Source organism: Wyeomyia smithii, chromosome 2 (genome assembly GCF_029784165.1).
Source record: "Wyeomyia smithii strain HCP4-BCI-WySm-NY-G18 chromosome 2, ASM2978416v1, whole genome shotgun sequence".
Taxonomy (NCBI): Eukaryota; Metazoa; Arthropoda; class Insecta; order Diptera; family Culicidae; genus Wyeomyia; species Wyeomyia smithii.
The window spans coordinates 249,370,728-249,397,320 of NC_073695.1; the positions used below are offsets into that span (position 1 = coordinate 249,370,728).

General features: G+C 36.7%; 2 protein-coding genes across 3 annotated transcripts; both read left to right on the forward strand.

Annotated features, from left to right (window-relative positions):
* The first annotated feature begins 2,642 nt into the window (after window positions 1-2,642).
* Window positions 2,643-4,648, forward strand: LOC129724234 (zinc finger protein 677-like). Of its 2 annotated transcripts, none has more exons than XM_055678955.1 (6): window positions 2,643-2,822; window positions 2,881-3,367; window positions 3,425-3,588; window positions 3,651-3,730; window positions 3,793-4,074; window positions 4,138-4,648. In XM_055678955.1, the coding sequence occupies exons 1-6, from the start codon at window positions 2,815-2,817 to the stop codon at window positions 4,284-4,286; spliced, it is 1,170 nt and encodes a 389-aa protein (XP_055534930.1). In that variant the 5' UTR covers window positions 2,643-2,814; the 3' UTR covers window positions 4,287-4,648. The 2 variants fall into 2 exon arrangements, with proteins under 2 accessions (XP_055534930.1, XP_055534931.1); XM_055678956.1 differs by having other exon boundaries at window positions 3,663-3,730.
* Window positions 4,649-4,736: 88 nt separating this feature from the next.
* On the forward strand, window positions 4,737-7,240 carry LOC129724235 (phenoloxidase-activating factor 2-like). Its single transcript, XM_055678957.1, has 5 exons — window positions 4,737-4,919; window positions 5,834-5,922; window positions 6,012-6,041; window positions 6,102-6,495; window positions 6,551-7,240. The coding sequence occupies exons 1-5, from the start codon at window positions 4,830-4,832 to the stop codon at window positions 7,088-7,090; spliced, it is 1,143 nt and encodes a 380-aa protein (XP_055534932.1). The 5' UTR covers window positions 4,737-4,829; the 3' UTR covers window positions 7,091-7,240.
* The last annotated feature ends 19,353 nt before the right edge of the window (window positions 7,241-26,593 follow it).

Consider the following 26,593-nt stretch of genomic DNA (forward strand, 5'->3'; position numbering starts at 1 on the left):
TATACACCCAGTTGAAGTCCTTATCTTCCTAAACAACTATGCTGAAAACGGAAACTTTCGAAGTGGTCAGATTCATGAAATAAATTAAGTTCTAAATATGTACCGCAGACAGACGTCCAAGATGAGTTCCAAACTTGTGTAAAGTTGTCTGTAGTAGCAATTCGTAACCAGATAGCGCTACCAGTGACGCCAGCCTCGTACACCAGCGAAAAAAAATGTATTGTAGCGATAAGGTCACCAGGCGGCGCTAGTGTACAAGTGATTTATAACGCAATTCTCTTTGAAAATTTACACAGAATTTTCGATCAATGTTGCTCTTGCTTGGACGTCTGTCTGTGACTGTACTTAATATGTTCACAACCTTTGTGTCGCGGCCGTTTTTAAAGTAAAATTTGCACCAACTAAAAGCTCTTGATCTCTCGAACAACTTTGCTGAAGATCGCAACTCTCTGAGTGGTGGGATTCACGATATAAATTAAGTGTGAGATCACGCTTAGTTCTGTTTGAATTATTATTCTCTTCCATAGCGTTATCATGACCTACTTACAGCCATAGCACTTTTCTCACTCCATCATTTCCCCTCCTACATCTACATTTACTTCACTCAGCCATTTTTTTAACATAATTTAGATTTCATAAATAATTGTTTACAGTTTTCTTTTTTAACACGTATTTTTATAACTTTCTATTGATAATTTTTTTGATTTTTCCCCAAATTTATATTCTATTCTTACGGATTGAGTTCAATATCAAAAATTTTCATTATTGGTTATGATTAAAATTAATCCTGGATGAAATTTCAACTTAAAAAAAAAACAAAAAATCTGCTATCGCTTTTTCAACAAAAGTGATAATTTGCACAGTTTGGCGCTACAGCGGACAGTATGCATTTGACAATTTCGACTTTGACATCAAAACAATCCAAGCTACCATTGAAGCTACAGAGCGTTTCAAGTGATGTACCTTTTTTCAAAAAAAGGTCAAAAACGTCAGTATGCCATGCTTTGAAAAGTCATAAAAAATTCAGATTTCATGATATTGCGCCCAAATTTTGGATTTAGACACTGGAATGTTATAGCAACTAAGGAAAAATATTATGAAACAGCAGACGAAATAAAATTTTTTTGGCTGATGGCCCCACTGTGCTGGAAGTAGAAGAAAATCAAAGACGGCTGACCCTGTGAAGGCCCGGAAGGTGTTAGATTATTTCAAGCGTAATTCGATCCTTTTGATTCGCGACGCGCTCTTAAAGTAAAGTGTTCCGCCTGGTTTGTTCAGCAAACCATGACCCGAGCTGAGCTTCGTGTATTCAAGGTCCAGATGGCATTGAATCAGTGAGATCAACAAAACACGGCGGCCAAATCGGCGCGCAAGGAAGCTGTTTCGGGAATGGTTAACGAAACCGATGTGTGTGGTCATGGATAACGAAATCTACTACATCAAGGCAGACGCAAAGCATATATCAAAGCTGGAGTTCTACGTTGCCGAATCACAATTGATATCTTGGAAGACATAAGGAAAAAGAAAGTGGACAAATTCACCCAAAAATTTTTGCTTTGGAAAGCCATATGCCAATGCGGTAAACTGAGTAAACCGTACATCACAACGGATACCATCAACAGCGAAAATTACCGCACCAAGCTGCCCTTCCTGCAGTCCCACGGAGGCAAGACATTATTTTGGCCGGACTTGGCATCATGCTATTACGCCCGATCGACGTTGGATTGGTACAGCGACAATAACGTTGTTTTCGTACCAAAAACCGCCAGCCCCGCAAGTTCACCGTCCGGTGGAAATATTTTTGGCCATAATAAGGGCCAACGTTCGAAAATCGTCTCAGGTATTCAAGAACGAGCTAGAGTTAAAGAAAGAATGGATGAAAGTGACCAAAAAGGTCGGCTCCACCATTGCACAAAATGTAATGAGTGGTAATGAGTCAATTTTTGTTGCACTGTTTTATCTACATATTTGATATCGGGTTATGGGCAGGCAAGGTTACATATTCAATTTTAAGGTGCTTATTCGCCGCGTGCAGATAGCTCGTTCCACAAGTACAATTAAGAGAACGATGTTTGACAAACTTGTAGTTTCCAAGTAGTACTACGAATTTGTCGAATAATGCAATGCTCTAACTCTCATTCCTGAAGCGTGAGAGCCCATGTTCAGTGCAATATGCAGTCAATATTCGCAGTGAATATTGTAATATTCACCGCGAGTGTTGGCTGAATATCCCGCTGAATATGGGCTCTCGCACTTTTGGCATAAGAGTTGGAGCATTGCTTTCTTCGACGAACTTGTAGAATATGCGACCTTGGTTATAGGATTTGGTTTACTTGATAACTAGGCATCACATCATGTTATCTATTTCAACCTCAACTTTACTCGAGTAGTGTACGGCCGTAAAACGCATATCAGTCCCATCTGCATTTTCGTCGATTTTGACTTGTTAATATATGGCAAATGGGCCCTTTTCATATGTTTGGCGAGATATTAAAACAATTTGGAAATATCTCATGTAATTTCTTGCTAACGTGAACGAGTTTCGAAATCTCATTTATTTAACACAGGTAGACATTTTTTAACATCCCCTACTCCTGAATATCCTGAAGGGCGTCAAACTGACAATCTGTCACTTTTCACAACCTGTCACTTTACTCTTTTGCGTGCCGTTGTTTTCTTTTCGTTCATTTTTCACTTTTCTCCTGTGTCTGGCGTTGTTTTGGCTAAATTTTATCAAAAGAAAAAAAGGTTGAAAAAATTGCCGCAAATGTAGTAAAATCAATGCACTAGTTCCCGTTTTACAGTGAATCGAAAATGAATTTGTAAGTTGGGTTTGGCAGTCGGTTTCGAATGAAATGATTACCTCGATTGCTTTTACAGTTTTATACCGAACGACCAGGTAAAGCGGGAAGGAATCTACTTACAGCAACATCTACCACCTCAACTGCTTCCACCCGGCTTCCAGCAAGTGCACCATCAGCTGCAGCAGCAACCGCAACAGTCCCAGCACTCGCTGCAGCTGAGTCAAAGCGCTTTCAACTCCCAAGGAATGATAGTCAATTTAAAGAAAGAGTTCGATCCCTACGAAAAAAATCCACCCCCGCTGGGGGCCAACGTCGTTGTTCAGCACATTGCTCAACAGTTAAATGTTCCTTCCCTGTTAGCACCCACAGGTGAGCCCCTCCAGCAGCATCAGCAGCAACAACAAGACACATCTGCAACGCCGGCCCCAACCAGTGGCAGAAAGAAAAAGAAGGCCAAAGCTGCGAAAGCGATTGTCCTGCCTCCGCTCCCAGAGGGATTTATCGTTAAGATAAAGGAAGAGTACAACGAAAACTATGTTAGAACAGTTACAAAGATTCCAGAGGTTTGTAGATATTTTTTAGCCACTAGATTGAAATTGTGACCGATTACGTTCTTGCAGGAACAGTTCATTAGAACAATTAAACCCCCGGGCAAAAAAGAACGCAAATATCACGACTATAATGTGGTCAGTGAGCACCGCTGTGACATATGTGGCAAGTACTTTAAGGATAAGTACAAGTTGAACTACCACGTACGGATTCATAGTCCAGAACTGTCCCACAGGTAGGTATTGAGAATTGTTTCGTAGCGTGAGAGAATTTTTTAACAATACTAAACTTCAAAAGATCTTCCTTCAGGTGTGACGTTTGCGGCAAGGTATTTGCCCATCAATCCACTTTAACAAATCATAAGCGAATTCATTCAGGTGGGAAAAGTTTCTGTGAATTATTTTCCTCCAGAATTTTTTTTAACTGTAATGATTTTTAGGAGAGCGCGCCTTCAAGTGCGGAACGTGCGGAAAAGCGTTCGTTCAGAGTTCGGCCCTATCGAACCACACTAAGATTCACACCGGTGAGCGGCCACACGAATGCCTGATCTGTGGTATTAGCTTCATTCAGAAGATCAACCTGATTTACCACATCCGTATCCACAGTAACGAGCGTCCGTATCGTTGCAACATTTGCAACAAATCATTCATCCAGCAGAGCCATATCAAGAATCACATGAAGGTGCACAAAAAAGATAATCCACTGGATTGTAGCATTTGTGGTAAGAGATGTAATTGCGTATTCTTAAAACCGATGAATCAATCATGTGTTATTTTTTCCCCAGGGAAAAGCTACACCGATCTCAATGAACTGACCGATCACTATTCCTCTCATACCGTCGAGTTGCCATTTCGCTGCCAAACCTGCGGCAAGTGTTTCGCTCAGGCGAATCATTTGAAAATCCACAAGAAAAATTTCTGCAATAAAAACTAGACAGAACTGGCCGACTGCGCTCTTCCCACAATATAAACTAGAGCCTGGCCCAGTTCGGCAGCCATTGATTGTCGTTACTAGAACACTGACGTTAAGTTGAAAATAAGATGAAGGAAACTATTTTATGTAGCTTGATTTATTATGTATAATACTTCGTAAGTGGACAGTGCTACTGCTACCAATATTACGATGATCCAGTCGTAGGCAGGTTTTCTTATTTTTATGTGATAGCCAAACTAAACTTTTGTTTTAAATTACTCGTGCTTAGACCCGATTAACTAACACAGCAATCAAATTCAAATGTATGTTTTAATCGTTTTTCATTGGCATTATCGCGTCCATATATTATATTAAAATAAATATCTGTGACGTGTATTCTGCTTCCGAAAGCCTAAGCTTATCGCCTAGCAAGTAGGGAATCCCCAGCTGCTTGATGAACCCGGTTCAGTATGCAACGCAAAACCAGTCTTAATCCAGTTGATTGCCGGCCGCGAGAGAAGTAATACCTACTTGAAGAAAATAGCGAATCTGAGTCCGAGTAAAATGCTGCTGGTGCTGAAGTTTGTTTTACTAATTTTGTACTCCTGCAATTCGATCGCTCAAAAAGAATCCGAAGAAGATACATCAGTCAAGGTAGGATTCGCAAAATGTGTCGTGTGTGCGTGTGTGCGAAACCAAAAAGTCTGTGAAAAAATTCTAACAAACTTCTTAAACATTGATCAAGCCGATCTCAGTACATACTGATGAACTGCGGTTCCGTTGTTTTGTTGTGAATTCCTAATACCTCTGATTTGAATTGGTGAAACTGTTAGCTCTATGAAAAATTAAAACAAAAATCGCTTATTCGTTCAATTCACCGACAAATAGAAATATTTACAATATCGGTGGCCTGTTGATATTGTGCACCATTTGCTTCGAACCATGGACAGGTTTTATGGAAAACTGGCCTTCTGGATGTGTTGTTTTAGAATCCAGCTGAAGTATCGAGTTACCAGCCAATTAGTTTATCCTCATCTATATGAAACGTTTTGAAAGTATAATTCCTAATAGAATTATAACACATAATAATGAGTTAATTTTTTGTAAATAGGCAGTTTGGATTTCGCCATGAGCATTCGACTACTCATCAGTTACTAAGAGTGAATAATATTATTCGAACTAATAAATCTGAAAGATATTCTACTCGAGCTGCTCTTTTAGATATAGAAAAGGAGTTTGGCATAAAAATTTAATAGCTAAAGTATCAAATTTTAGTTTTTCTCTTTACATCACAAAAGTTACTTAACTGAACGTAACCTGAAGGTTAACTTTTTGAATGGTGAGTCTGATAGATTGCTGGTGTCCCCCAAGGAAGTATCTTGGGCCCAATCGTAAATAATTTCCGTTTTGTGACGATACAAGCATGGTCATTTATAGGTTTAGATATTTTCCATGTAATTCTCATACATTTATCGTTCTGGGTGAAAGACTTTGTTCATTATATTTAAATCCATAACTAAATTACCATTTTGATAATTTCTATGAACCAAATTATATTCACTTTTTAGAAATGCCCTGATGGATACTGTGTTTCTATTTACCAATGCAACCAGAACGGCACGATTATCAGGGACGGCGAAGACCTGGTTGATCTTAGGTAATGTCTTTTTTGGTGCTTCCCTAAACCAAAATTAAAAATAATACTTTACTAATATGCCACAACTAACCAAACAATATCAACTTCAGATTATCAGACTACGAGGTGGAAGGTATCAAGTAAGTGTTTGAAAAAATCGTTGAAACATATGAAATTCTAACAAGCCTCCCCGTGAACAGCCTTGAACCTACTGCGGACGGTTGCGAGGTGCTCCAACGATGCTGCAAGCTTGAAGATGTGCGAGAACCGATTAAGGCGATAGACGAAGAGTGTGGAGATGATTGTGAAGAACCGCTACCCACTTGCGGTCAATCCAATCCAAATATTACCGCACATCGGGTGCATGACCCAGCGATAGCGCAGTTTGGAGAATTTCCCTGGATGGTGGCACTTTTGGAAAACGTCGAACTGTTGGGTGAACCAAAACTAATGTATTTCTGCGGTGGATCACTAATTCATCCCCGGGTAGTTTTAACGGCGGCACATTGTCTCAAAGATCGCAACGCAGAGAGCATACAGGCAAGACTTGGAGAATGGGAGACAACAAAAGAGAACGAAATTTTCAAACATGAGGCAAGTTTTGTTATTACAACCGGAGGATTAAACTGATTTGTTTTCCCTAATATAGAATTACGCTGTACAAAAGACCATTATCCACGAGTCATATCACGCAAAAAAGTTCTTCAACGATGTTGCTTTGCTTATCCTGGAGAAGGAGGCCCACATGAAATCACATATTCGTCCCATCTGTCTTCCAGCGCCGGATGAATCGTTCGATGGAGTAGATTGTATCAGTAACGGATGGGGACGAACGCGGTTCAACAAGCAGGATAGCTATGCAGAGATTTTGAAGAAAGTTCAACTACCGACTGTGAAGCACAGTAAATGTGCTAAATTGTTGAGAAAAACCAGACTAGGACCGTTCTTTCAGCTGCATCCTGGCTTTATGTGTGCCGGCGGACAAGCCGGTACCGATACTTGCTTAGGTGACGGCGGATCGCCATTGTCCTGTGCACGGCAGGATGGTAGTTTCGTACAGGCAGGTATTGTAGCCTGGGGTATAGGATGCGGACAGGAGAACGTGCCAGGTGTATATGTTAACGTTGCTAAATACGTAGAATGGATCAAAACCCGACTATTTGAAGAAAACATTTTTCTCTACAAGTAGGCGTGTTGTGTGTGAAACACAGTTGTAATACCTGCACCGATGTTTGGGAAGAAAATCTTGAGCTTGGGCTCAAAGAAATATTATTAAAAACGTCAGAACACAGTAAAAGAGATTTTAATCTGAATAAAAGTGTTGTTCCGAATTCGAAAAGATTGACTTTTAAATTGTTCGCGCCGGAAATGTAAAATAGAAGTAGAACTGATATTTTTCAGCACTTTTGCATGGAAATGCAAAATCTGGCCACCGTAAACGTTAATGCTTCCTTTTACCTTCACAAGGAAAGGCAATGTTCACTTTCTCTTCCTCTGCTTTTTTATGGCCGTTACAAATTTGATGTTCATTTTTTACTGTTAACAAAGTGCATACATTTTTTTATTAAAAATATTCCTTTTTTCTTCTATATGTTATATAAAAAACAGCGTTCCATTGTTTACTTTGTGCAATTGGATTGGCCTTTTTATAGCATGAAGTTTTGTTGACTAAGAAAAAAAATGCTTGGATAAAAAAAAATACAATAATTACAATACTTCCCTTGCATCCACAAATAGTGAAACTATACCATCAACACCGTTACTGACAACACCAATACTACTACTATTGTCATCAACCAATACAGTGATGGATTGTGACAATCGTGACAACGAACATTTGAGCCTCAAAAATAAGTCAAGTTGTGTTCGGTTGATAATCAATGTTGGATGTGTGAGTTGTAATGTTGTGAATTTGGTTTGTGTACTGGACAGTGTTATTACGCAAAAAATAATAGAACAGAGGTGTGCGTAGTGAAAATGCTGCTCAATTGGCCCTGACGACTCTGTTGATATTGGTTTGGTTTTTACTTGCGAAAGTGAAGGAGGGAAATATTTTTGCTTTTGTTTTCACACATAAATTGACAATTGCATATGAGAATTCGCGTAGGTGCGAACAGCCTTAAAAATCTCTTTTACTTGTGTCAGGCAGAGATGCCAGATATACAGACAAATCTGTATTATACAGACTTTCTGTGTTGCGATTAGTCAGCCTATAGGATAGAGAGAAGACGTAGAACTCACCGTTATGGTAACTGTCACACCAAAACGGCGGGTTCCCCCGCCAAAATAAGCTTTGCGATGTTATTTTGCGTGACTTTTTCAATATTATATGTTTAGGGACCCAAACACATCTCACGTAACAGGAATTAAACCGTATGGCAGTTAAGCGTATATCAAACATGTTTAAATTTAATATGTGTTAGAGTCACATTCCGATTCGGAACTTGACCTTCTGTTTACTATACACAGACTTCGCAGCCAACCGTTGAGTGTACAGGACAATTGCGGGGCTAGCGCTACGATCCTACTAACACTAACAGTCTCTCCCGAGTCAAGACTCGAACCTACGATGAATGGCTTGTTAGGCCAGCATCGTACCTCGAGAGCTGGGGTTCGAAAAACATTAACAATTCTTTTTTTTTTTAATTGTACTTGCACACAAGTTGTTACGTAAACTGCAATTCCCTTTTTTCATCGCAACTTGATTGCAATACTTTGCGTCAAAACTTTCGAAACTTTAAACAGTTTCTATAGGCTTCCTAGTTGCGATACAGACACGCATAAGCCTACAGATTTTATACAGACATTTAGTATAATACAGATATTACACAGATATCTGATATTCTACATAATGGTTTTACCAGTATACACAAAAAAACGAACACAAAAACCAAAAGTCACTGTAGCCGTTGCTGGAAAAAGTGAACTAGGAACTGAACACTTTGCTGAACATATTATTCTTGCGTTTTTGAGAGTGAAATCATGACAACGGGAATCGAGTCAGGCTATCGGGGTTTTTATCGGCCCCGTGGGCACTAATCTGCCTGTTTCGCCCCCAGTAACAAACAGCTGATTGTCTCGATCGATTGCCATGCAGGTTATATTGGTGAAAAGACCGTTTGTTCTATTCGGAGCAATATCCAACGTTGAAGAATTGCTTAAAATGTCCCAAACCTTGAAGGTACTATTTTTATAACCGCGAGACTTCTGCCATCATGTATCAGTTTAGCTACATTACGACGAACGACGATTTTTATCACGGGAAAGACTCTTACTTCTATGTGTTACTTAGATTTAAAAGATAAATGATAGACTCGAAAAAGAACAATCAAAACAAGCAATGAAACAAAACAATCTGACAGGTCGACAAATAATTAGGTATCAATGTATCGGTAACTTTTTTTCGCAGCGGTATACAGACTTATACAGACATTTTTATGGATTATACAGACTTGCCAAAAAAAAGTCTGGCATCTCTGGTGTCAGGGCCAATTTATGATTGTTCTTAGAGCAAGCGCACCGGTGAGTTGCCATTGCAGTTGCTATTTTCTCTACGCTGGCCGTTGCTATTTTGGATAGCAACCGATTTTCGCACCGGTCGTTGCTAATGGGGATTACCGATTCCACTTTTTATTTTTCACACCGGCAGTTGCCAATTTCTGAAGACCGTCACTAGCCAGCGTTGGCAAAATGTTTGTTTGTGATGTATTTCGCATATTTTTTGCGGATCTAGTAATAACCAACTTATCCGTCAGTCAATCGTTTCCGGAATGATCTACGTTCTTTCTACTTCATAAAATTTTCCCTCCATTTCACGTATCTTTGTTTCCGTTCTCCCAAGTTATCGATAACATAATTCTTTTGCAGATTTTTTTACTTGTGCGTACATAATTTTTTTCATCCTTATATGTTTATTTAAAGTAATTCCGTAAAACTGGGCACGTCCCGCAACGTTGGCTTAAATGACTATTCTACTGAAAGCTGGTCTCGGTTCCCACAGTTTGCTATTAACATTTGAAAATTTGCCGTCAAAAAGAACTTAAATATAGAACGCCTAAATTGTTTTCGATTATTTGATTGATTCTAGTGATGAAGAATGTGATTTCACAAAACAAATTTCCTTATACGCGATTAAGAAAATGGTTTTTGGAAAGATTCGGGGCGACTCTCAGCCTAGTAAAAAACCAAATATTGACCGCCATACGGAGGAAGGTGCCATCCAGCGTTTTAACAACGGTCTATACCGATGACCATTTCCAACGCCGCTTTCGAACGCATCTTAGGTTGTTTTTGAAGATTGAAACAGCGGTAAAGGAGAAAAATGGTTATTTATACAACGACCAAACGAAACGGGAAAACAGTTGGTAATACTCCCGAGCAGATTTGCTCAAACCTTCCAGGTTTATTGAATAATATTGGCCAAACTTGTGAGGATTTGAGCTTTCCGCATTGTGTAGGTTGCAGACCAAAATGCCAACCAAAATGGTCATCTCAATAAAAAACCTATACAATATGTTTACTTGCCCGGAAAAACACCCTGTGCAAAATTTCAGTTCAATCGGAAATAAAATTGAGTAGTGGTTCACGCCGACACTTGCGTCCTACGACGTGTTTAACAAGCGAGGCAAAACACTTCGTTTTCCGAGGCCGACCAATTGAGTCCGCATTCGAAACACTCATAATCTTCGTAATATTATTACGAACATTCACTATCGAGCCCAAAAAAAAACAACAGTTTGACATTTCATCAAATAGCAACGATTCGGCTCGTTGCTATTGCGTTGCCAAATTTAATAACTCGCTACTACCCGAGGTGGGGATTGCTATTTCCCAAACCAACATAGCAACGCCCGGTGCGGTTGCCGCGTTATGGTGGGAGTTGCCAAACTAGCTTTAGAAACTTCAATTTAGCCACTGGTGGGCTTGCTCTAAGCCGATCTTAGCCGATCTGAAAAAGAAAATTGGAAGTCTATGTTTATAAATGTTATTAGACAGTCAGAACACATGATTACGGGTTTAACTTGAATATGAAATCGAATGTCCTGAGTGATCAATCACGTCCCTCCCCTTCGACAATTTATATTCGCCCGGAACGTATCTTAATTTTTAAACTGATCCTCGGTTAGTTTTCTTAGGGCTCGTGACTATTGAAAATACTGCAAAGTGAACGAATAATGTAACTGGAAAGTTTCTCAATTACGGAATTACAGAGACAAGCGCACTACCATAGGTACGAATCTTAAAAGAAAATTTTATTCCCACTTTTCAGTAGATCGTGTAACTAATCTGAGAAGCCAAGATAACTCAATTTATTGAATCCTCATCAATCCTAACACATCGAACACAAAATCAATTGTATTTCCTCAAAAGCAAAAATAACTAGAACAAGCTACCTAACTTCCAGATTTTTCATACATTTTGAACACGACCGATTACCGACGGCTGGTGCTGCCATCTGATAACTTAAATTCTCATTAAACTGTCACTATGAGCAAAACCGATTTATCGTGCATAGTCTGTCATCGATCGTTGAGCTGATCAAGATTGTATATGAAAAAGGTGTAGCAGTTTGGTCAGCTCGACGCTTAAGATAGCATTCAGATTATTGCCCCTTGCATGACTATTTGGACTTCTGTGATAATCATTCATTGCCCAATTTCTTATTTCGCTTTATCAAATTGACACCTCAGTAGCGCAGTGGCAGTTTTTTTTGGGTTCATTGCTTGTTTTTTTTTTTTTTCATTTGCAACATTGAGTATATATTTTTGAGCAGCTTTAGTTGAAAATTAGGTTGAATATCAAAACAAAACTAAGTGTTACATGATTGATTGGGTGATACTGAGTATCGATACTTTCTCAATTGTCATTGTATCGATACCTGACCACACGGTTTCAAGTATACTTTAATAATATATATAGGTATCAAGCACTGACCATTGCTGGAGTGATTTCTTATTAACCTACCAATAAAATATTTCTGTCAAGCGTTTCGTGGAGCGTGCTCATAGCGGTTATCAGGAAGTTCTGATTGTGTGCTTTATTTTAAATGATGCGCCGACAATTCCGGAAAGTTTCGTGTTTGAAAACTAAACATTCGTACAGATTATTATCATTCTTCGGATGGCAGCACCGTACAGTCATCCACATGGATACTGAAAAAATTGTTTCACCTTTCAGCAGTCATGTCTTGGCGTTGTCGTCAGTTGATTTTGACTTTAAGTATACATGATATTAACAGTGTATAAATTAGTTCGACTTTTGCTCACGCGCAGCGACAATCATGTCCGATGAATTGGGTCCTAAAGTTTAAAACGGTTTTCTGATTTTTATGTATCAGCTCAAAGAGTGCAATTTTCTGAGCAAAACGTGATTTTTAAAAAATGTTTATCGTTTTCCTTCGATTTTTCAATGAAAAATTAAAAACTGCTCGAAATGCCTTAAATGACAGTTCTCTCATATACAGGCCTTAGACGCGCCTATGCTTTTGCACTGGGTTGTATGTGATATTTTTGTGGCTCCATTTCCATTTGAACCCACCGTGGTTCCAATATTTTGCTTGTTATTTTTCGGTCATATAAAAATGGCGTCTTTTCATAGGCCTGCTCATATACCGTACATGGGCGAAACGTCAACTTAGACCTTTCGAGCAGTTTTTTTACTCTTTATTAAAAATCGAAGGAAAACGATAAACATTTTTTTGAAAATCACGTTTTGCTCAGAAAACACGGCTTTTTCAAATGATAAATAAAAACTGGTATAGCTTTAGGACCCAAATTGTCAAGTCAGGTATCTTGTTCTAGTCATCTTTGTCAAAAGCCAAGAACTCTATTTCCTCCAATACCTGATAACACTATGAACGGTGCGGTGTAATGGGTTTTATATACGACTTTCAGTTACGCGGAATATCCCGGTGCGCATCTTCATTCCTTTCCATTTTTGACTACGCTTGTTTTTGATAGAACAAACAATAAAAGACCCTACAGAAATCATGGTAAATGAACAAATAAACTAAAGTATTTTTACACGATTTTTAGGCATATTTTTTCACAGCAATTTTGAAATTTACGCGGTTTTTATGCGGATTTCTTGGCTCGAGAAAAAGAACAAAGTTTCGATGTTTTTCAAGCAGTACTACTTTTTTGATTGCATAAAAGTGAAAGTTCGATTAATCAACAACAAAAAATCGCGTTTGTCCATGAGAAGTACCAATTATTTGTGGAGTAATGACGTTTCTCCGAAACGCTGTTTTTTGAAGAGGTTTGCGGTTTTGTTTACGATAGAGACCCAGCAGATCAACTAAAATCAAAACACTCATATTATTTCATTAGTTTAGAATACAGACGGTGTTATAAATACAGGGTTGTTACAGTCGGCGCGGATTTCGCGCTTTTTGCGGATTCTGCGTTTCTCGCGGATTTGGCGCGTTTTTACTACTCTATGGCGCGGATTTTGCGGAAAGCCTTGCAACCTTGCTTCCAGCAACCTAGAATTTAATATTGAAGGATTTCGCACCAGTTCGACTGAGTAGTTGGCTGCACCCTTTCAGAATTCGATGAAACTTTGTGGGTGCAAGGCAATTAAGCAAATTTTTCAAAACATTATCTGGACTAGCATTCGAAAAGGACTGAAAAAAAAATACTTGAAAAGGACTATTGAAAAAAAAATACTTAAGAAACAAAAAATGATATATAAAACGGTCATCTCTGATTTTTACCAAATTAGGTTCTTAGATAGACAATTACACTGTCTAAAACTCTTCGGAATATTTCAAAAAGAGCACTCTTAAGGAGAAAAAGCTTATCTAAAAAAGCTTATTTATTCGCTTAAGATTTTGCTTTAGATGGATTTTCTTTAAATTTTATTAAATCAATCAATTTTGCAAATGGAGATTATATACCACAGATATGACAAGGCGCCAATCACTTAATATGTAGTATTCTCGGTCCAGGTCACAATAAAAAATATTTAACAATCTCACGCCTAAGTCAGCCCTATTCGAATACAGATTTTACAAAATTTTAAATAGTTGCTTTATCCATTAGAGGCTTTTTTGCTTCTACATTTTTTTATGTTTTTTTTTTAATTCTATGTCATATCATGTTGCTATCAATTTGGCTGAGTTCGTGCGAGCAGAGAATAGAAATTAAAAAAAAATGAGTGAAATCCTTATTCACTCCCACTTAAAGAACTTTTTAATATGAAACAAAATAAAATTTTTACTTAAAAAATATTTTTTCAAAATAGACAAAAACAATGGAAACTTGAGCTGATAAAAAATCTGGATAAAGCTGGAAAAATATACAAAAACTGGATGATTTTGTGATTCAACTGTTTAACTGGATAACTCGAAAAAAAAACTGGAAGAATCTAGTTCAAATTGGAACATTGGCATCTCTTCTAACGATTTTTTAGAATTTTGTATGGTGTGGTACGTCTGTTTGTCTGTGGCACCACTATCTCTCTAAAAGTGAGGTTGAAAGATTCGGTATGATGGTCTATTCGCCGCGACTATTTTGCAACCCACGCAAACTTAGCATTTGCGTTAAACTGTCGTTTGAAGCTTTGTTTACAAAAGTTAATACGTACATAAAAAAAACTCTCTTTCCATGTTTCTTCAGATAAATATAAGTTAAATGTTATACATGAATTTGAACTCAGTGATTTTTATTTAGATATTTTTCATCGAATCAAAACATTTTTATAAGTACGCTTCATTTTTACAATTTTACTAAGCTAAGGTTTGATTCTACTTTTCCGAGGTTGGTGCCATACTTCAACTCGTAATAGTAATAATATCTTTGCATTTTCTAACTGAAACTTAGCTCGGTCTTTTAAACTTATTCTCTATAAATGTCCAGTTTGCTCTTAGAAATATATCGATACATGATATTTGAAGGAAAAACGCTACGATGCTTGTAGAAACCATGCTTGAATCAGTAATTTTTAATAGTTTTTTTCGGCTCGGATTTAGTTCTCACGGCGCGGATCTTCAAACTCTGTTCAAACCCTGTTCTGTAACAACCCTGTAAATAGATACACAAAGAGTGAGGTCGAAAACTCCAAGTGAACCGTCAAATCGAGGCTTCAAGTGTGCAAAATAAACAAACTCATGCGAGTTACTTTTCGTACAGAAGGTATGTTGCAATCAGTATAAATTCTGTGAATCACGTGCAATTATGGTTTCAACGAGAAACATGTTCGACATGCTCATAGTATGAGTGATGCATTGAAAATTAAATAACTGTACACTGAAAGAAATCGACACGACATTATAAAGTGTTTTGCACTTGAATTCGCCCTACTGATCAAAACATATAGAATTCATATGCGAAACACATTAGAACACCTCATTTTCAAAAGTAAAACACTTTCAATTCGCGTGTTATGACACATAGGCATAAAGTGTTTGGATTTTTAATCTCAAATGAAAGTTTACCGAAGTTCTAATGGTTTTTATTCGATTTTCAAATGAAAACAGTTCTACAATGTAACCTTTCTTATATTTATAAAACTTAAAATTTATCTTTCCCATCGAGACGCGAAGCGGTTCGGATCTCAAAAAAAAGTTGTTCTCAGTGATCGTTAGTTTAATTTAAATCCTGTGTGGTGCTTAACGAGAACAAAGCCGAAAACCCCGATTCTGCTCTGAACAATTTTCCTTCTCTGTTGAAGAAGCCTGTAAAGCAAATAAAGAATTCAATTAATTTAATTTAATTAATTAAAGTTATAGTAAACAAATACTTACCTCTAGCGCAAAGATGCTTTCATTAGAATGTCTGTGATGGAAGAAAGAAACAAAAGTATGATTGGAATTCGATTCTTTTATGGAACACAAACCACTTACCTTGCAAAAATTTACAGATGTAGAGTCCGGAAACGGGACGAATTCCAAGGCCATATTACACTCGCTGAATCTTCATCTGTCGCCATTTTTTTACTTCTCAGCACAAACGACTCGTCATTTGACATATAAGAACAAAACAAATCAACTGAAAGTGTTTCGCACATGATAATCACTGTGATGAAACAGTGGGGCAGATTCAAGTGCAATTCACTTGAAAGGGATGTTGGAATCATACGTAAATGATGTGCGGTTCATAGATGTCACTCAATGTGCGCGACAACTTGAAACGAAAATGAAAAATGATTGAATTCGATAAAAAAAAGTTCTTCAAATAACAATGCAGAGTAGGGTGTCCCAAAAAAAATCGATGTTGAAAAAGTCAAGGTGCTCAGTCCTAAATTAAAATATAATGTTATTCATAGAATTTTTGTAGAACATTTCGACTTTCTGAAAAATCGTTTTCAGGTTTCCCAAACGTGATTTATGAAAAATGACTTTTTCAAGCTACAAACCCACTTTTTTGCACTTTTTTCAATTCTGTTCGATTCCTACATTTTTTTTTTTGTAGCTTGAAAAAGTCATTTTTTCATAAATCACGTTTGGGCAACCTGAAAACGATTTTTTAGAAAGTCGAAATGTTCTACAAAAATACTATAAATAACATTATCTTTCAATTTAGGGCTGAGCACCTTGACTTTTTCAACATCCATTTTTTTGGGACACCCTAATGCAGAGTCATTTTCATATCCATTTGATGAAACACTTGGATGAAGCGTGCGTAGTTTTTTCAGTGTATTGAAACTCAGCAATATATCCCCACAAAGTTTCGAAACTTCATTACACGCTCACTCTGGGCTACTCAGCAGCTGAGTTGAATTTTAATAATTTTATTGTTGTTGTTCGAAGACGTCAAAAAATGAGTAGAATTGAATTGACTATGGCAGCAAATTTTCTCAAAATTGAGTAACTGGTGCTTGCGTGTTATTTTTGCTATTTTTTTTTTTGCAATTAAAAGCAAACAGCAAACCAAGCAAACCATCCGAAAAAAGGAAGAAATAGAAATGTTTGAAATTAGTTGTTATCGGTAGGTAATTCATAATTTAAAATAATTGACTGCAACTAATGCCAATTTTTCTTTTTCACCAGGCCTCGTTGGTTGGATATACGGCGAAAAAATTCAAAGATCTCCCGTGTCCCGGCGAACAAAGGTAAATTTCTTGAAATAAGCCTTTTTTATAATAAAATTAATTAAAAAGGCAAAATATAATAATATCGAGTCAACAATGATAATTTTTCCGAAATTCCCTCATTGAAGCTTGAAGTACTCATTTTTGAGTCGAAAATGAGTAACTTTTACGCATCGCGCATCAGCTATAATATGGGTAATATTTACTCAATTTTTATAACATTCGGTTGTACTCAAAAATGAGTAAAACAACTTCTACTCAATTTTGAGTACATACGGTTTTAGCGAAACTGATTAGGTTTTGACTTAGTTTTGGGTTATCCAGAGTGAGCGTGTAGTGTGATGAAAAGTCATGCATAAACGAGGGGCGAGACAGCTTTTATCTGAGTTACTCTTATGCTTGGGAGTAACTCTTATGTACTCAATATTACTCCGAAATTTCCAGATGATTCACATCTTCGATTACCTTGAGAACAAGAAAAATATATGAGCTGTGAGACCGAGTAACATTCATATATATATTCGCGGTGGGGAAAAAGTTTAAGGATGGATTTTCAGAGACACGAGAGTTACTCAGATTTGCTCTTTATTTTTCAGGTTTCCTCATAAAAACTCGGAAGACCTCAAATTTACTCACTGTCTTACCCCTCGTGCATAAATAAATAAATGTGGTTGCCAGAATTGTTCAAAGTAGAATATTAGCAAAGGGTTGCCATATTTACTGCTTTTTTCTTTGCGTATCATTTTATAACACAGTCTCTAGTTTAGAAGTGTGTCGGGTATCTGTACGATCGTGTCCTGGGTATTTTGTTTTCAGTGCAAACGGGAAGGTTTTTTCCCGAAAAAAACATGTTTTGAACGCAAAAAATTGCATAAAAAGGTAAACTTTGTGTATCAAAAAACGATCGTTCAACGACCGGATAATTTAATAACGAACATTTAAAAAAAGTAAGAGGTAGTATCCAAGACACGACCGCATGGTTGAAGTAGAACTACGATAGTTTTATATATCATTTTGAGACTACAGACTCTGTTCGATTTGGTACACATGAGTCGAAACCGAGCGGTTACGTTTAATCATATTTTATAGTTTTTTGTTTTTCTTTAAACCAATTTAAGCTCAACTACCGCCAAAAAAGGCATTTTGTCCATTATATTGCCGAGCATGTTCCCGTAAAATAATTGTCATAATCAAAGCAGTACCAGTGAAAATTCAAATAATGTATTTTTCTATTTTAAAAATCAAAAAATAAAGGCCTACTGACATGTCGGTTATAGATTAGTATAAGAAAGAGCAGGTATTTTTTAAACTTAGAACACCTTATTTTGATTTGTCACGATTGCTCAATGAGCTTGATGCATTGAAAGACAGATAACATAATATATTTGTACCGCTTATCCATTCATGTATTTATTTATTTATCTATTTGATCTATTTTCGAAAAAAATAAGATTAAAGGGGGGAAAAGTTGAAAAATAATGAATTTTTGTGATATTTTTTCTAGATGTTTAGAAAAAGGTGAAGTGTTCGGGTATTTTGGCTATTGATTAAGGTATATTTGAAGATGTATTTTGCATGTCGTGGACTATATTTAAGTAAATATTACGCTGTTGACAGCGTTTTTCATGAAACTATGTTTTTTCAACTGGTGGTAAGTTTTTCTTAGCATCTACTGAACCGATTTGACTGAAATTTTTTTAGCATGTGAAAATGGATTATCTAGCTTGTTACATAGCCGTTTTTCGATATCTGAATTTTTCTATGTTTTATGAATTTTTAAATAGTGGTTTTTCGTGTAAAAAAAATATTTTTTTACCTAAACGTCCGCCATCATGGCAATTTTTAGAATTTTCAAAAACGGCTATGTAAAAAGTTAGGTAATCCATTTTTACAAGCTAAAAAAAATTTTCAGGCAAATCGGTTCAGTAAATGCTAAGAAAAACTTACCACCAGTTGAAAAACATGGTTTCGAGATAAACACTTCGAATGGCGTAATCAGAGCTGCGGAAAGTCAATATCATACTACTGACATTACGCCAAAATGATGCAACACCAGAATCAGCCAACTACGATGCATGGTTCATTACAAAAGAGTTTGCGATGTTACAATGATTCTCTTAGCGTCAACTCTCACTCTCATTTTTTTCTTGCTATCTTTCTCGATCATTCGGGTATGGCTGTACTGAGATTGAACCAGCAGAAATATCAAGTTCATTTTGACAGCATTATGTTATGAGGATAGCAAACATAAAATCAATGATTTTTCTTCAATTGATATGTATGATATTAATATATGGTCGGCATGCGATCAGACCGAACTAAGCGCCGTTTTCTCAGATTGAGTTATTGACACCCAGTGGATATGAGAAGTAATAATCTATCTATTATGAAGTAACGAAATCGTTTGAGCATTTGATAACGATATTATAATAAAAATTCTCTGTAACAGCTTGTACACAGCAATTGCGGCGGTAAATGTTTTTCGACGCTTGGTTCGGTTTGGCTGCACGCCGACTAAAAGCATTGTCAATAAACAACTATTACTTCGTTTTGTAACTGAGCGTATTTTAGTTTGGTACATTTTGAATCTGTATGATCATTCATTTTTATTCTCAGTAGAAAATATGCTTCTTCATAACACCAATGTAATAAAAAGAATTCTATTAATATTTTTCAAATGATCTCATATCTGAAAAATAATATTGCATTTTTATTTGTTTTTTGACAGCATGAGTTTATTAATTTGATTCTTGAATATTGTGCTTGTTGTAGGTTAAACTTAAGACAGTGTTAGTTCGCGGCAAAAAATGAATCGCGGGTGGCAAAACAGAAAACTTTTAAATATGTATGGGTATGTATATTTATATACAGATCCTGTTAAATGTTGGCACGGTTCAACTTTGAAACTGTTCAATTTTGGTTCGGAACGGTTTTGCTTTTCTCCTAGTTTTCATTCATATTTTTTTTAACGAAGAAGATGGCCGGAGTTAATCGACTGGTTTCGGATATATGAGCGGAATATGTTTCAGTAACATGGTAACGATGATCAAAGCAGTGCTTAGAAGTGCTTAAAATCCTACCATGCCTCTCATTGAAAAATGTAAAAATGCGGACCTGTTCCGGTTGTGTTCCGAATACTCGGAGTTGTTGTGCCAGCCCATCAAGCGACACCTATAACCACTGGTTTGAAATTATAAACCTAGTTCATTGGTTGCCATATCTTGAGTTGGGATTGTCACAGACCGCAAAGCAGATCAGTTTTAAAAAATCCTGATAGCAACATACTTCAAGCTAGCACTGACATAATCACGCTACTGAAACGATTTTTGATATTCCAAAAATCACCTTGATTTGCATTGCACTGATATTTCCGAGTGAACTCTGTATATTCACGACGATTGACAATGAGAAGCCGAAAATGGCAACAAAAGAGACAAGATATTGAATCACTTGTCGGAACCTCACGCTTACTGTGATGGTTGCTGGCTATTTATGAGAGAAAGAAACGAGTGCGATGATATTTTCTCTCTCGTCATAGTCAGCATGTTGCTTGGATTAATCGCAGCTCTGGGCGTAATAGTTACTAGATTTGTATCCAGTATATTTCTTAATATATCTTAATCAATACAAAAAAAATTCCCGAACACATCACTTTACTCTGAACATCCGAGAAAAAAATACAAAAATTTATTATTTTCCGATCTTCCAGAGTAGGGGCCCCCCTTGACCTTTTTCTTTTTGAGATAACGAGCAGGCAGCGTTCTACCCCGTAATGCTTATACCGGTTCTTTTGGCTGTACACGCATGTTTTCCTTCAAGACATCAGTTTTACATTAGCTACTTTCTAGCAGCAGCTCAATAAATAGTTTGAGAAAGAGAATTGTCCTACGTTTTACCTATCCAACGACATAGTTATTCTGACTCGATGTTAGCGCTATCAATCTTTTCAGTTTCGATGTTGGGTGAAGTTCTGTTCTATCAGTGAAGTCACAAGGTGGTCAAGTAAACCTAAGAAACCAGTAACGCAGTTGTTTGCTTGCAAGAGATGACGATAGCAGCATCTTCTCAACAAACAATTGGGCTAATAAACAGCTAATAATTCCGAAATAGCTGAATAAAGTCTGCATACAGGTGAAACGGATTGCTACAGCGCTCAGATTTATTAATCTGCTTAACAAGCAAAAAATGAGGGTTTCAAAAACTTGTGAAATATTCCACGCCATTATTTGATTGTTGGCTGGTTAAGAACTATTTCAATTTCAAAAATAGCTATTAGACAACATCAACTAAACACTGAACAAACTAATTGAATAAACGCTTCGCTTGTACGTTCTGTCTTTTTGAAAAAGTGCTTTCTCAGCTTTATTACAGCTACGATAAAAATAATTCAAAATATATACTCGTCTTAATTAGATAAATTCATTTATTGTTTAGGCGATTCGAACACAACTAAATTTCTCGATTCGTTGCACTTTTGTGTGTATTTTTCATCGTTTATTTTTATAATATTGTTAGTGAAAAAAATACCTTTTTAGTATTCATTTACTTTACTGCCACTCTCGAATCTCGAACTCATGCTCATGATGTTGCTGGTAGAATGCGTTGCCGATTCGTCTACATACATGCATACGTATCGATTTAGCCCGTACATCTACTTCCAGTAGATGTAACAAGTAGCTGATTTAGTTCTCCAAAACCGACTGATTAAAAGCTGATTAAAGACTTAGAAATATATTAATCGACCAATGTTCAGCCGTCAGCTGAATAAGATTAGTTATAAAACGTTTATTTAGCCAAAAAATGTTTCAGATATCCAAGCTAGAACAAAAAACTCCAGAAATCGCGTGTAAGATTTCAAAATCTCACTCGTTTGGAATGCTAACGACATCTTTCTGCAACTTGCGACTTTAACTACTTTAGTGATGGCAGCGCTGGATTATAGTCAAAGCTGCCAGACGCATGAAAATTCTTACAGATTATAGAGTCGCTGTTTTTGCAATGATATAACACTTGTGAGGTTTGTGTATATTTTGTTTCATATCAACACTAAAACCAACAAATTCATCGCAAATATAGACTGGGATTGAATAAAATTGTCGTGTATGTACAAATTACGACAGCTCAAAATTTCTACATTAAAAAACGGCAACCCTTTTTATTGCAATATTATCGATTAGAGCTGGAAAACTATCGATTTTATCGAATCATTGACCACTAAGTGTTTTTAGCGCCACCATACTAGGGATGGGCGATACTGTCTGAAGTATTGATACCTGAGTACTCGAATACTTTTGCACAAAACGATACCAAGTATCGTGGTATCGGTATAGAAAGTATCGATGCCAAAATACTCGATGCTCTAAGTCGAAGTTTCGATACCGCTGGTATCGATACTGGTATCGATACTGGTATCGCCTATTCCCATTAGAAGGCATTGGCGGTATCGGTATCGTTTCAAAGTATCGTTGGCAAAGTATCGATACCGGTACTCATTTCTCGCGGCGAGTATCGATGCCAAAATATTCGATACCGCGACCCTTAGTATCGATACCGCTGGTATCGATGCTAGTATCGCCCATCCCTACACACTTAATCGTATAATGTGGCCTCGGTAAAACGAAATACCGAAATACTTGAAAATGTTTTCATTTTACCGTAGTTCTGTTATTTTTTACTGATATATCGAAAACAAAACATGTTTACCGGAATATCGTAAAGTGAATTACCGAGATAAACTGTAAAATAACAAATCTCCGAGTTCAGTGAAATTATCTACCGAATCTCTGTAACCAGTTTTTCTTTTACCCAGATTTCGTTAAACATATTCAAGTGCGATTGCAACAAAAACACAACTGTCAAAAAACTTGCGCTAAAATTCTATTTGCTTCACACGCGTTTCAATTGTTTAATTCGAGTGTTGTTGAAATGGAGGAGATCTTGCGTTTAATCAACCGGGAGGAAGAATCTGTAATATTGAGATTAACTTTGTGTGAACAAAAAAAAATATTGAGATTAACTAACATATTGAGTAAGTAAATTTTTTGCTAAAAGTTATTTGTTATTCTCAGGAAAATAGACACATACAAACTGGGCATAACATTTCCGTTGGATGTGAAGCAGTGACTGCTTTTCTAAGGTTTTGTAAGTGCTTTAATGTTTTTGCCATAAACTGTATTCCTAATGATAAGCATTTTTTATGCATTAGGCATTGGTATTTAACGTTGATTTTCTGATTTTTATCATTATTGCAATAAATCAAATTTTCAGGAAATAATTACAATAAATTAATTATTCTGGAAAGAAATTTCATTTATTTCGATTTTCAGTGATTTTCCCCGGATTCGTCGATGTTTTACCGAAGTTCTTATAAAAAATTACAGCACAATTTCTGATAAAAATTCTGAGCGCTCAGTAACTTCAACCGAGTTTCGGTTTTACTTCCCGGTAAAATATTACCGAGATACTCGTTAAAAGTTGACAGTTGTCATAATTTTATTTTACAGAAGCACGGTAATCTGATATTTTACCGAGATTTTTACCGAGTTCTCAGCTGTTGAAATCTCGGTAAAGCGGTTTACCGTACTCGGTGAAAAAATCTTAGTGTGTGAACCATACTGCGTATTGCGACATGCCTAAAAACCCTTGCGTCTTTTTACACATGAAGCAAAATTAGCTTGGATGTCTGTTATCTGTGTTAACATTATTAAAACATAAAATTCTGCAGAGTTCTGGAGTACTCTGTAATGAGGTTGTATGTCTAAATGTAAACAAAACGAGTGAGAGTTATATCCCTTGTACTTCACAAGCACAAATCATCTTTCACTCGTTTTGTAAACGCTCAGACATACGACCTTACTACGAAGTACTCCATAATTAATCTTTTCGTTATTCCATCATTGTTCAGATTTCAGACTGGTCGGAAAAATAAATTTACAGCCAAAATTCTTTTTTTGTTGTTGAATTGTTAGTTTTCTACTGTAGACGATTTTATCATATGAGAAAGTATTGTAGTGACAAGGGGCTGTTCATAAACCACGTGAATTGGAGCATAACTCAGTTTTTTTCGAAACAATAAAAAAACTCGTCAGTGTATGCTAACGAACAATTATACTAATTTTACGCCTTCTTAATGTGTTCTGGACCAAATTGGTGTGATATAAGAAGAATTTCGTTGATAAATCAACCAAAAATTCAAAATATACAGAAAAAAATCACAGCAGGGTTGTGTGCAAAGCCACGACCGCGAGGTTGAAGTAGAATACTTTTACAAGAAAGATAACCCGGCTGCTTGCGTGTCAGTAATTTCGAAATCGGATTTGTTTCGTATATACCGCTTGTTAAGCACAGTATCAACAAATCGTAATAAACATCACACTGCTGTGCATTTGCAGCAGCATCAAACCTCAGTTGCAGTTTATTGATAACCGTTCATTATGCTCTTCCAAATACATTTAGTAGCCTTGAAAAAGGCCGATTGCTGTAATTGCAATTTTCATTCAATTATTGCATAAATGCTTCATGGTCAGATACCGTGCGATATCCGCTCTGACATAATAAATTTTTCGAACGTTGTGGAATGAATTAACTGGAAAAATAGGTGTGGCTAAATTATTTCCAGTTATACCATTCTACAACGCTCGAAAAATTTTATTTCGTATGTCGTAAAACTCATGTACGAAAAATACATCCCATTCATTCTGGACCCGCCTTTATTTTCAGTTCCTACAGATTTTCTCAGTTTCGTAACACGGATGTACAAAAACGTTTTCTTGTGGACATTCTGTCGAGCCGGACCGATAGAGGTCGCATTAAGGCAACAAAATAATATGTATTGTGTCGTGTTGTGCGGCTTGGAAGAAAAAAAAATGTTTCCGTCCCCGTGTAGCATGGAAGCAAATTGTTGTGTGTTTGATATTGCCGATGGTAGACATGAGTATGAAGGTCGAAATTCTGCTGGGATGTCTAACCATAACCGTCTTCTTCAAGGCGTTACATCCTTGTTAATGAAGTGTTGTGAATTTTCTAAAACAGACTCAGCATCGTGAACAGAACGTGCCGAACTTTTCTGTTTGAAATCGGATTTGTTTCTTATATACCGCTTGTTATGCACAGTATCAACAAATCGTATTAAACATCACACTGCTGTGCATTTGCAGCAGCATCAAGCCTCAGTTGCAGTTTATTAATAACCATTCATTATGCTCTTCCAAAAACATTTAGTAGCCTTGAAAAAGGCCGATTGCTGCAACTTCAATTTTCATTCAATTATTGGATAAATGCTTCATGGTCAGATATACCCGCTGCAACTGCTACGCTATTGGTAGCCATGCCACAGTTGTGGCCGCTATAAGCTGCCATTGGTATCCGCTGTCCCTGCATCAACTGGCCAAGCTGCTATCGATGCTGAGATCCGCTGCAACTAGTACGCTATCCATTGCTACCCCACAGCTGTGGCCGCTATCCGCTATCGCTGGTATCCACTGCACTGCTACTGCTGCTGCTAAGGGATGACTGCTGTTGTCGCTGTCTAGAACTATTATGAGCGGCTTCGGCTGAAACAGGCTCTTATATAGGCTAAATAGCATATTTTAAATTGCAAGGTATATGATTCTGTCGACCGTGCTTGGGAAGCAATCATATAACGACCAATCAGAGGTCGAATAGTTCGTTTTGACATGGCTTGACTATTTTCAATAGTACAATAGTGTGCATAATAAAATTACAATTATCTTCATTTGGGAAGAATCTTAGAAGATTTTCCAATCCATTGCTGCAAGAACGAAGGAAATCCATCGGATACTAACCGATTTATTAGCATTTGAAATTGGACATATTTTTCACTTTTTTCGGTTTTAGATTTTCATTTCACATCGCTATGTAGCCGAACTTCCTGAGAGAAGTATTCTACTTCAAAAAACTCCCAATCTTCTTCTACAAAAACGCAAATTTTCCGCAAACTTTAAACATTGGTTCTTGAGGAGCACAAACAGGGCTCTTAGGCGTGCTATCAGGAGCTGTGCTGACACGTGCTCACATCTGATGTTATTGAAGGTCAAAGTTAGGAAAATTCCCAATATTTTTACGTGGCCTGCGGCAGACTCTGCAGGGTTAAAATCAAATACTCTTCCGGTTTTAGGAAGCTAATATAATCAGCTCTTAATTGTATGCAAACATACCATTACAGTTTAGTAGGATTTCATATATTCTAAAATGTTCAAAAAAACTGTTTTCCTTCATTTTTGAAAGAAGTAACTTTGGAGGCGTTTTTCAACATGATCCGTTTTATGTATCAATGTTTCATTGATAAATTATAAAAATATAGATCGAAAATTACAAAATCATGTGTTCGAAACTTCCTAAATGCGAATTTCATGCATTTTGTTAATTTTGATCTTATGGGCAGCATCTCGAAACTAAGACTTTCAAATTTCTAAGCCTTTGTTGCTTAATAATATTATACAAGGAGAAAAACGTCGTTATATCCAAGACCATATATGTGACACAGAAATTAGTCTAGTTTGCATAAGTTTTTTGACCATTAAGGCTGATACAAATTTCGAATTCTTTTTATGTCCAAGGTTATCAAAGTTAGCAAAGGGGGTGGCAAAAAATAAATAACACCGAGACGAAAAAAAAACAAATATCTGTGATCAAAGTTTGT